The sequence below is a fragment of the Lolium perenne genome, chromosome 2 (assembly GCF_019359855.2).
Source record: "Lolium perenne isolate Kyuss_39 chromosome 2, Kyuss_2.0, whole genome shotgun sequence".
Classification (NCBI taxonomy): Eukaryota; Viridiplantae; Streptophyta; class Magnoliopsida; order Poales; family Poaceae; genus Lolium; species Lolium perenne.
This window is the reverse complement of record NC_067245.2, coordinates 198,535,540-198,548,223: the sequence shown is the minus strand read 5'-3', so window position 1 is coordinate 198,548,223 and position 12,684 is coordinate 198,535,540. Positions and strand designations below refer to the sequence as shown.

The 12,684-nt window shown below is 43.0% G+C and overlaps 1 protein-coding gene across 1 annotated transcript; it reads right to left on the bottom strand.

The window, feature by feature from the left end:
- Window positions 1-1,898: 1,898 nt before the first annotated feature.
- On the bottom strand, window positions 1,899-10,766 carry LOC127334352 (vacuolar protein-sorting-associated protein 11 homolog). Its single transcript, XM_051360797.1, has 5 exons — window positions 10,356-10,766; window positions 9,668-9,841; window positions 9,232-9,555; window positions 7,049-8,827; window positions 1,899-2,564 (listed from the first exon to the last, which is right to left on the bottom strand). The coding sequence occupies exons 1-5, from the start codon at window positions 10,593-10,595 to the stop codon at window positions 2,208-2,210; spliced, it is 2,874 nt and encodes a 957-aa protein (XP_051216757.1). The 5' UTR covers window positions 10,596-10,766; the 3' UTR covers window positions 1,899-2,207.
- Between the last annotated feature and the right edge of the window lie 1,918 nt (window positions 10,767-12,684).

Genomic DNA, 12,684 nt, shown 5'->3' with positions numbered 1-12,684 from the left:
CTTAACCGACCTACGAAGGAGGCCGGATCCGTGGAGGCCCATAAAGTAACCGGATCCAGCAGGGCCTAGAAGGAAGGCGGATCCTTGACGTACACGGCATGATATTGTACCGTAGTTAGGTAACTTGTATTCCGGCTAGGACTCTCCATGTAAACCCTAGATCCGTGCGCCTTTATAAGCCGGATCCCGGGAGCCCTAGAGGCACAACCACAACTCATTGTAACAACGCGAAAGCGCCCAGATAATTCCAGATAAGCAGCAGTAGGCCCTGTCATCGTGCAGGTGTTCCGAAGCTGGGTAACTCGCGTACCACCGTCTCGTGTGCACTCCGCCCTATGGCCCCTACTTCTTTTCCCCCTCGTGAGGATCCCTCCTCCGAGGTACCGTCGAATAGGCAACGACAACCACTTTTGGCATTCCATGGAAATTGATTCCCATCGATGACGAATAGAAGCATCCCCTTGTCTTCTCGGGAGCATGGAAGAACTCCTTCATCCTCCTCCAATAGGCATCCTTGGGTTGCTCGGCGCCGACGGTCGGGTCTAGGCCGATCTTCTCCAAGCGGTGCAAATCAAAATGTATTTGGCCTCGGTGTAGTTTGCCTTGCCGCCGGCCGACGAAAAGCCTTCTTATCTAGCAAGCATGCCCTCTTGGTTCTCTACCTCATACTCTTGCGGAGTATCAAATTGTGATGAGACATTCATAGTGTGCAAAAATGCATCATCACCAACACTACAGAGATCACATATGTGGAACAAACACAATCAATCAACATTGCGCATGTCAAGCATGGCTAACAAAATAAAAAAAATTAACAAAAGGGGGGCCGGTGGCAAGTTTTCTTACCCTTGAGTCATCTCATCCTACACGTTGTGCACATGTATCGTTGGACAGCTCGGGCGTGGCGGTAGCTGCGGGGACCGTCAGGCAGGTGGAATCGGTGACCGGAGGTGTAGCGAGGGTGGCGCGGGCTACGTCGGCCTCGTCCATGGCGGTCCGATCACGGGGCAGGGAGTTGTGCGGGGGCGGGAAACTTTATCGTGGCGGTTTGCCACTAGGATTTGTTTTACATCACCTAGATCAAAAATTTAGGGCTACCCTAAAAAAATTACAACACCTGTTAGAGAAGATTTTTTGAACTCATGTGATGTACAAGTTAGGTTTTACATCACCTCTTCTATTATATATCATCTATTAGAGATGCTCTAGCTTAGTGGAAAACTCTTTTTAAACCCATGCTACGGTCTAATGTAAAGCTTGAACGTCCCCGCTGGTGATCCTGTGTACGCATATAATTGGACACGCCACCTACTACCACATATACACATGCATGATCGTAGATGATAGATCTCTACCATTCCCCCTGTCGCGTTCTGTAGCACTTATTTCCGTGGATGCAATGTATCCATTCCCGTGCAACATCTCCACGTTCTCTGGGGCCAGCAGTAGTTGAGAAGCTTGCAGGTGGTTCAGATGAATCATGCAAGGAATCAGCTTTGAGACACCACATTCAAATGAGTGCCCAGATTTCGCATGGTAATTATGTCAAATGAAAGGCAAATCCACAAATGGTACCAGAAACTAAAAAAGGCACAGTTATCCTCAATAATCCTAGCGGAATAAGAACCAAATGTATATGCTCAACAAAATTATTTTATCTTGCGCATAATACCACAGCACTTGAACCTGCAGTATTAGGAGAGAGCTAAAATTGTATCTGACTACAGTCTGTACCGGAGAACATTTTGTTAGCGCAAATAAGGATGGTTAACTATGAGACAAATACACGAGAAGGAAGCTGTGGTTTCTTCTAGTTTAGCGAAAGGTCACAAAATATTGTACTACCGAGTACAAATAGATAATGCTATAGCACTTAAAAATTGTGTTTCGTAAGAAAATTTTATGTCCAATATAAGGGCACAAATCAATTAACCAAAGTCGACTGCTGGAAGTTTCTCAGTCGGGCAACCTTTTTCCAGCACACAGCAAAAAAGGGCGGCTGGAACAAGTATTTACAATGCCATTGTACAACAAAATTCAGAGCATGGATCAAAAGGCAAGAGCACAACTGAGTACATAAGGGAGGCTCAGTATCACAGACAACGCCGTGGGGCATGCTATGATTGACGGAGACTGTAAGAACACTCAAATGGGAACAAATAAGATATATATGCTGTACAACACAAAACAGTGGCAGTAACTCTTCCCTATGAGGCATTTTCAGGTGGAATGGTTGTTTTGCTGACTACGCCCTTGCTAAAATAGTCTGCTACCACAGAAAAGCCATCCTTTGAACCCCTCAGCTGCCTGAAAAATAGGTCGTGATCCCTGGCATTTAGTTCTAGCTTCTGCTTTGCCTCCATAACTGATCTATATTCAGCAGCACATTCCGGGCATTCTTTCTCGTTGTCCCCCAGGCAGCGAAGATGGAATGAGTGCATGCACATGAAATGGACAGCAGGAAGATCAAGGGTGAAGGTGCACGCCGTACACTTGCTTAGCTGAAAAACCTTGGCATTTGTCTTGAGGTCTTCTGTCTCCCTTCTCATCAATTCTGTCTCTTCCTGTATAAGCAAAAAGTAAATCATAAGCTTACTTGAAGAAGTTACTGTGATCACCAAATATGATACTCGACTACCAGCATGATAAAAAGCATGTGATTCTGTTCGAGATGTCTGTAACATGAAAGGCCAAACTTTGATAACTCCAGCTTCAAAATTTTCATTGCTAGCATGGAAGTGAAGTTCCTTGCATGGTTCACTCCCAAACTGAAGACAAACATGGTTCTTTTGTTAACCTCTCCGATTATGTTGTGTGCACGATAATTATGTTTAATTCAAAATACTATAATTTCCAAAGTGGTATGAAGATTCATGGGGCATGATATGCAAAAGTCAATTGTTGAATGGTCAGTAAACTAGGACTAAATGGTTTGCTACACGTCTTTCTCTTAGCACCAGAAACTTTGATTTCTATTGAACTGTTGGTTGTAGGTATATCTGTACAAACTTCATCAACCAAACTGCATATGAGAGCTGCTGCATGCTATGCTACTACAACTACAAAAATTCAGTGTATCAACAATAAGTCATCTCCACTAATATAAAAAGACACAGAGCCGGAGATCCAAATGATCTGGACCGTTCATCCACGTGAATCCAATGATCCAAAACCATCCAATGTTGAGCACCTCAACGCGTTAAGCACCGGTTCCCACTTAGTCGCTAACTCAACCGCTTCGCTCTAAAAAAAAGAATTTGTTCAGCTCTTGCGCCCGAGAGTAAAAAGGGCGATGGCCGTCGCGGCCGTACGTCCTCCCCGCGATGGTGCGACCAACTCCAGCGCCCTTGAGATCCACCCTCTCCGGATGTGTAACCGGCTCACCGCTAGGTCCGCTACCCACTACCCCGCACCCCCCCTCCCCCGCAGTCCTCCATTCCCACCTCGGTCTGCCGCCTCTGTACGCGCCTCCAGACGCTCCTCACCGTACCTTCAGACGTCACGCGTCGCCACACCTTTTCCGCCCGAACCACGTCGCCGCAAAGAGCCGCCTCCGTAGTCCTTGGAGGATGCAACCACCACCGCCGCCATGGTGTTATCATGACTCGGTTACAAAGAGCATATGACAAGGCACCAGGATCACACATGACGTACGGTAGGTGTTGACACTCATTGGAACAAGCACAAAGTAATTGCGGATGGGGTAAAGAACGGTCAGATTGATACAAAATATTAGCATGGATGGTAAAGTGTTTTCTTCACCACAATACTGAACCATACGACTTTAATATTTTTATCACAGGACAACCTGAACTGCCGAGCAAAGGTTGAGAAGAAGCATAATTGCGGATTGTGTAAAGAACGGTCGGCAACTAGCTTGTGTTAGTGCAAGTTTTCACTGTTTTCTGTAACAGAAGTGTCACCTAATAATTTTCCCTACCATGTTGTATGTGACTGCAACCAGATTGATACAAAATATTATCTGCTATTGATATATGAAATGCCAACCAGATTGTTATAATACAGACTATTTTTTTGTTTCCACGAAACTGGTAGAAAAAAAGATTAAGTATGCTCTCTGAATTTTCTTTATCCCTGTCGTTTTTTGTGTCATTTCTGATACACAATGTTCTCCATCGAATATGTTCAGTTAGTGCAAGAATTTTTACTCTTATTACAATACTTTATAAGAATCAATATCACTCTTATTTCTGCATGACCAGGTGTATTGTCTTCAAATCACTGTAAAGGTTCAGTTATAGTTCATTTGAAGTAATACGAATTGCTATATATTTCAAGAATACAAATGTGCAAATCTCAGTTTGGCCAAACCAGTTAACAGGACAGGGATGGAGAAATTTAGAGTGCATACTTAATTATAGAAAATTATAACTTGTACAGATTTATGGGTTGAGGATTTCCTCTTGTGTGCCAGATGCAGCTGATATGGGGGGTGATCATCCACCTGAAGGAATCAATGTGGGACCCAAAAAAACGAAGTGGACAGGGCTGGTATACTATCTAATGAGAAGAAATAAGAGCACTGTAAGGAATCTGCAGCTCTCAATGTTAATGTGGATTTACCATAATCCTCTACCCGTCGTGTTTCACTTGGTAAGAACACCTATATGGTAAAATGATGCAGCATGTAATCAAGATTTATTTAGCAGAAAACTATTTAATTAGTTTTTGCATCTTATTACACGGAATAACAAAAATTAAACTTTTTTGGATGATTTCTTATTTAGCATCTCATGTTGACATGAAAATAACATACTAGCACAAGGACAGCTCGTTATGTTGGTTAGTGCAGATGAGAGATGACTCCTTGTTTAGCATCCAAGGCTTGTGCCTATTCTGCCTGCAGAGTCACAACAGTTACAACCGACTTTGCTCAAGTATTCAATATGTTTGAAATCACAATGTAAAGATCAAGTTTAGAATTAACACAATTGTTTTCGCATTACCTACTTGTCAAACCTTACTGTGTTCTCTACAACATATGCTTTAATCTCTTTGATAGATAATTGGTGTATTTTGTTGTGAGATATACCTCCCTTCTGATAAAGGCGTGTATTATGTGTATACATATTTTACAATTATTATCTGGCTACCTAAAGTCCCATGTAAAATATTTCAAGTTACGTGTATGAGCTAGAAATTAGGGGTGTGAAATTTCAAACATTCAATAATGTTATCTTGTAGTTGGATAAAAAGTTATCGTTTTTTTTTTTTTTTGCTACACGTGTTGCACATGCACGTCTACTTTTATGCTATAAGGGCTCCAGTAGTATCTATTTTTCAGGTGCTTCCTTTTAGCAGCAAACTTTTATAGGACAATCTTGATTGAAATATTAAATACTTCCTTCGTTTTTATATATAAGGCCACTAAGTATTCCGTGCCAAAACTTTGACTAACAATTTAATTGATAAAAAATAAGTTATATAACATCAAAAACATATCATTGGAAAAATCTTTCAAATATGAATCCAATGATATGCTTATGGTGACATATAACTCATGTTATGTTGGTCAAATTGTTATTCTACCTCAGAATGCATTGTGGCCTTATATATAAGAACGGACGGAGTAGCATACTCACAATGGGTTTACCGAATATTACAAAGGTTTCTCTCCTAATTTGCAATACAGACCTACTGAACACATCCGCTGATGGGGCCGCCAATCCGGAAACTATTGCACACAAACAACATAGTGGTTGAAGTAGGTATGCCCAAAGGTCTCATATGTTTCAGCAGCTACTTTGCGTTTTGATTACACTCGACAATATGCTTGCAACAATTTGTTTTACAAACCGTGGTTAAGATGTTTAAGCATGTTTTCTGGTTTGATACTAGAGTAAAATAGATACGTGGTCACCTAAAAAAAAGAGAAATCTGAAGCTCTGAAGTCATGTCAAGTGTTTTTTTCTCCAAGTTGTGCCTATCTATATCCGCTGTGCTTAAGCTTTCTATTTCGGAACAAAGAATGACTTTATGATAACCTGCATCTTTGATTTTATAAATTTGCTGATTTATTGTCTTCATATCTAGAAGGGGATAATGATTTGCCTTTTGATATGTATTATTTAGCATTTTATTGGCCATGTTAAATACTATTTGCAATGTCCTGTGCTCATTGATTATTAGCACTACTTTTTTAAAAAAAAAAATCACTCTTCAAATTGCAGTCGCTGCCGTCTTCATGTTGCTGGAGCTGGCAGCCGGCTAATGATACTAACAACAAGGTCATTGCGTGAGGTCGCCAAGCAGGACTACCCTATTTGTGTCAAGCTTTTAGGATGCATGCTGGTTCGCGAGTGCCTCAGTTCCTGGACAACGCTATCACCGTGCACAGCAATCGTGTTCACTGCTCGAAAGGTAAAGCAAGAGGAGCGCAATAAGTCCTGGCTGGTGACAATAGATATGACGAAGATCTGGAGACACCTTGTAACTTTTAGTTGCTTATTCACCTGCAGGCTCATCATATATGGGCTCAATACTTCACGTGTGATTGTATTCATGCTTCTCTGTCCAGTTCTTTATTTATTGAAAATCTAAACCCACATATTTAGTTGATTGTTGTTATGTGATTTCTTTAGTGGAGTGATTACATTTGTTGACATGCTTCTGTAATGCACTACAGATATTTGCTATCATGTGTAAAGAGTAATATTAGCTTTAAAATTTGAGTAAGGGGGAGTTTTAATATCCCCAATAACATGAATTTTGCATTAGTCAATATATGCATTTGCACGTTCATGATTATGTTAATCGAGACGTGCTTGCAGCGCATGCAACTTTACTAGTCTGAATAAAGTTCCAACAAACTTGTTAGCACAAATAGACGAAGAACAAATTCCCTAATAGTTCTCTAACTCGAACCTATTTTGCATTACATCGAACAGCGTATAGAGGATTGCTTTCCAGGGTCATAGATTTGCACCAAACCAAGCTATACTAATACATTTGCCTAAAACTTGTAAAGGCGTTGAGAATAGCAACACAGAATGAAATGCTGCAAAAGTATCAAAATCGAATTACTAACCTGGTACTTGTCAATAGATTTTCTATCATCTTCAATTAGCTTTGATTCTTGCTCAAGTTTGCGAGCAATGTAATCCTTCACAACTGAGAGACTCAAACAAGGGTTTTTCGACAGTGTCTGTAGTACAACAATAGGAGGCAAAATATCCCCCTTCTCAATGTAGGTCAAGACCTCTTTAACCTCCTTGGAGCAATCTTCCCCAAGCTCCCCAAAATACTTCAGCAGATCACCCCAGAGAGATGGATCCCCTCCTTGAGATGAGTCTCCTAGCTTCTTACAGCATGCAATTAAACCTTCATGATCATGCGCTTGCTTGTAGCAACTGATAACCTCTCTGTAGAGTTTTAGCTTCTCATATAGAAACAACAAACCATCTTTGAATGAATTTGCATTACAAATAATAAGAGCGAGATCAATAGAATACAAAGGTTCTTCCATCTCAGATGTCCAGGCAGACTTGAGCAATGCAAGCCCTTTCCTTTGTCTATCAACAATATCCTTTGCCATTTTAGCATCTTCTTTTCCAAGTTTTGCTTTCTCCCTTGTGCCTGATTTATAGCCGTTTGCAGTATCTTTACCTTTTCTGTCTTTACTGTTGTGATCCTCCAAGCCATTTTCCAGTGACATAGATGGGAAGCTTAAATCTTTTGATATATACAGCTCGAGAAGGGTGTTATGAATTTCTGTTTGAGCAGGCGAGTCTTTCACGGCTTTGATATAGTTTTCTAGAAATTCCATGAGGTATTGTGGGCTGTGCACGAATATGTTTACAAAGTCCATTGGCGAGGGTATCATAAGCAAACGCATGCTATTTGAACCTCTCCTTGTTGTAGGATCTCCACCATCGGTACAAAGTTTCAACAGTATTTCAACTGTTTGAGCAGGTCTATGATCCACAAGAATTTTTCCATATTCTTTTACAGTAAGACCTGCTTGATTTGCCTCTAGGCTGGATATATACTGCAGCGCCTCATTATATCTAGCAAGATCCTCAAGTAAAATCTTCAAATACAGTTCATGCCTCCCAGCCTTTTTGGCCACAAACATAGCGTGTTCATGATATCCCGCTGCACGACATACTCTTATGGCAGTTTCCACATCAAACTTGATTTCCCCTACCCCATCTTCATCTTTGATAAAATGGTTCAGCTTCTCAACATCTTTCTGTTTGGTATAGCAGTTCAACAGAAGGGTGGTGTGGTCTTTGGATGCTAATCCTCTATCATGTAACTTCTCTAGATAATTTGTCAGGTTGTAGATGCGCTTTGCATCAAGAAACTTCTGTATAACATATGACGGTTCAAGATGACCAATGGTGAGGATATATTGAGACATGGCCTCATCATATTCTTGTTTTCCATACAGATGGTCACCATACTTCCGTAGAACCTCAGCAGTTGAAGCAGGATCAGCCTGCTGACTCTGTACAAGATTGATTGCAACTGTATAAAGATTTTTCTTGAACAGCATGTCAAGCTTACTTTCCATGTCTTTCTCTCCAATGCAAAGTATCCTTTTATCGCTCATTATGAGAATAATATAGCCCCACTCCGTGACCAAATGTGAAACATCCCCCACAGGCATGCTATGCGCAATTAACCGATTCTTAAGATCATAAACATTAAGGGTATTCTTCCGGCTTCTCTGATCTTCAATAATACAGAGTAAATATCCCCGAAACCAACCTACAAACTTCTTTGAACCATCAAAAGCCCAACAAGGACCTCTCCCATCAACTTCATAAAAATACACTGCTTCGGGTCTACCAACAATCAGATCCTGCAAAGGTAATGTAGTAAATTGACCAGGCTGCAGACTTTAAAAAAACAGCTAAATTTTCCTAGATTTTGTAGCACACATTGTTATGTTGGCTTAGTTAGCTTCAGTGATCAAGGTGGATACGTTGTAGAGTATTTTCAATACCATACTAGCGACGTAGAGGCTGTGCCCTTGCAGAACAAATATGCTGCATCAAAGGGCCTATTTCAAATCTCACAGATAGGCTAACAAAACATGACATGCTATTTCGGGTACACTGCTGTCTAGTTGCAAACTAAAATGGGGCAAGTACAGACCCTAAAGCCACATGATTACAAGCAGACTAACGAACTAAGTCTGTATATTTTTGTGATTTAAAAACCAACAGATGAACAAGCACAAAAAACAAAAGATGCCATACTAACCATGCGGTCACTCATTGCTACAGCATTGATCTCACAACCAATCTGATCAAGTGTTTGCCTCCTTGGTGGTTGATGGTGCAAGCTGAATAAGGTTATGGCACTAGGAGTTACGGCAAATAGCTGATGTGCCTGCCCCTCAACTCGAAAGCCCAGACCAGTAATAGGTGAACTTGTGCCACCTGAAACAGCCTCGACTTGCAGCGGAAAGCGTGTGATACGCTCGCGCGCAATGTCACCTTTGATGCAGTAAATGGAACCATTGTCCAATCCGATGGCGATCAAAAGAATGGGAGGGGCTTCTTCTAGAACCAAAAATGATGTAATCTGCAGAGGTGAATAAATAAGCAAAGTTGAATAGGATGTTATAGTATGAAGTATATTTTGAGCAGAAGAGCATTGAACGTGACCTGCAAGAGCAGTGACCGAAATTTTTTACCTTTGCCTGAGGAAACTGATTAGTGAAGATGCGCAATATCTGAACACAGAAAGGAGTTGTAGAACTTGAACCCTCTTCTTGCACTTTATCAAGGTCGAAAACTTTTAGGCAGATTGCCGATGACTGGGAAGATGCTTGATCATCATCTCCAACCGTGACAAGGACATTCCTTTGCTGACCATACAAAGACATTAAGTTGTAAATATCCCTTTTACAAACTATGTAGAGATGAGGCATATTAGGAACAGTAAAGGGTACTTGGTACATGCAAGAAATTGGTGACAAAATGCCAACACTATTTCCTCGGTAAGGAAATTGCAAACAATCAGAATACTATCAGCTGTTGGCAACCCGACTGAAACGAACTAGTACTTCCAAGAATAAACAAGGTATGTGATCTAGATTCTGTAGCCTTGACAAAACAGCCGCTAAAGCAAGTTTGTTGCCGAAACCTTATAATGATGTCCAGCATTGTTAAGAGCGACAGAGCAAGGCTTATTATTTCCTCTGGATTGACGAACTATGTGCCCGAATAACCATAATTAGCAGTCGAAGAAAAAGTTTGTAATTGTTTTCTGTCCCCTCATTATACAGGATCAAGCTGTAGGCAACACTAACAACAAATCTATGGAGGAATTGCACGGTTCCAGATGCGTTTCCTCCTGTATGTATGTATGTACGTACGTACCTTGAGCTGCTGGAGGAAGAGGACGGATGATGCGTAGGCCTGGAACCCGTAGGAGAGGCGGAACCCGCGATCGAGGATGCCGACGGTGCCGTCGTCGCAGCCTACCGCGACGCGGCCGCGGCCGCCCGAGCAGCAGGTGACTCGGCCCGCGATCTCGGCTGGCACGGACGGAGCGCCGCCTCCCCCGCCGCGCCCGGCCGCCTTCTCCTCGAAAAACTCGAACTTGCGCCACTGGTACATGCTGGGCGCAGGGGAGGCGGATCGGGAGCGCGCTGCCGGTCAGCGCAGGTGGATCGAGCTCCGCTCCGGCCGGCGGAAGGGAGGAAAAAAAGAAGCGGCCTTGGATGGACAGATCGGGTCGGGCTCCGCTGCGGCCTGCGGGAGGCGACCACACCGACCAGGTTACGACTCGGTTCGTGCCGGAACGCGATCAAGGCCTGGGCATTGGGTTTAACCAAACCGATCGGGTATTCAAAGTTTTACAAACAAACTCGGAACAAAATTCTAAAGAGAGCCAATGATATAGTATATTACTATGGTGTAAAATATCAGTATAAACTACTTCATATTCTAGGCTACACAAAATAATAAATTCTGATAAATTCTATAATAAACAGAGTATAAAAGTTGTCACATTTTTATCACTTTCGTGTAGCCTAAAATACAAATTAGTTTGCATTAATATTTTACACCGTTTAGCACACATCATTGGCTACCTCTATAATCTGGTTTTAAATTTTTCTGGAACTTTGAAATACGAATTTTAACTTTTTGAAAATAAAGAGATACATGTAGCTCGGCCTCCAAAACGCCACACTCTTTTTCGTGTTTTACTGTTCGGTTTTGAAAAAATGATGTCGGTCCTCTGAAAATCGACTAACCGAGAATTTCGATCACAAAAAATCCGCTCGGTCCTTGGTATTAACCGAGGAGAACCGATGCTGAGTACCACCGCACTAGAAAATGGATTTCAGAGAGAGTCGATGTCATTGCAGGAGACTTTGGTGGCTAGGGTTGAGCACACATAGTTTTATGGTTTAGCTGGTTTGTGCTTTGTTCAATTTGTTTAACTAGGATAAGATTTCTGAAGGGAAATGAGCTACCCCACCATTTGCCATCTCCTCGAACCTACCAGGCGGACTCCGCAGTACTAGTCACATGTCATTTGGTCGAAGTAGTCTTGAGATAGAGATGGTGTGACTCGCGAGCATCGAATTGGGGAGGATGGATAGGATCTAGAGGAGAGTGATAAGCCTCGAAGGGAGAAGGGTCTCCTAGGAGGCATCCTGCAGTTGCATATTCGACGGTACCTCGGAGAAGGGATCCTCCCAAGGGGGAGAAGAAGTATGGGCCATCGAGCAGAGAGTCCTCGGGACGGCGATTTACCCAGCTTCGGAACACCAGCACGATACTGCTGTTTGTCTGTAATTATCTGGGCGCTTTCGCGCTGTTACAATGAGTTGTGGTTGTCCCTCTAGGGCTCCCGGGATCCGGCTTATAAAGACGCCAGGATCTAGGGTTTACACGGAGAGTCCTAGCCGGAATACAAGTCGCCTAACTACTGAATATTACATTGCCATGCACGTCAAGGATCCGCCTTCCGTTATACGCCGTACTGGATCCGGCTACCCCTGATGGGCCAGGCCGGATCTGACTTCCAGAGTTGGTCGGTGGATCCGGCTCCTCGTTCCTGGGCTGGACTTCATCCATCTTGATCTACAGCAACTAGGCCGCCCGATGGGCCATACGCCAACATCATCGTCTATGGGCCACCTAGGTTTACCGGATCTAGACACTGTCGATGGTACCCCATGAAGTATACAAACAACATATCCAATAGTTGCCCGAGAGTAGCCATGGTGGCGCACGATCGACTAGCGAGTAGGAATACAGAGACTTGGATTTGGAAGAGACGGAGAGCGGATTGCGGACGGGTGGTCACGGAGATCGTGAGATCGCGTGCGTGGTTGCGTTCTTAGGGCATCTCCAGCGGCGCGACGCATTTCGGACGTCCGAAATGTCCGTTTGCGTCGTGCGGCGGACGCGAGCAGACCGTTTTTGTCCGCGCGTCCGTTTGCACCCTGGGGTGGCTCCAGCGGCGCGACGCATTTCCGCGTTTGCATCAAATATGAAGTTTTGAAACAACAAATAGGAAGCCCCAAAAATGCTCAGCGACCATTTGCGTCGCGCCGCTGGAGATGCCCTTAGGCCATGTACAACATTAGGCCCTTACTTGAGCGCTCAGGTACCTAGTTACTTTATGCAGAGAAGCGGTGACAATACAGTTAGTATATTTTTCACCTATAGTTTAGGTGCTAACCTGGTACTG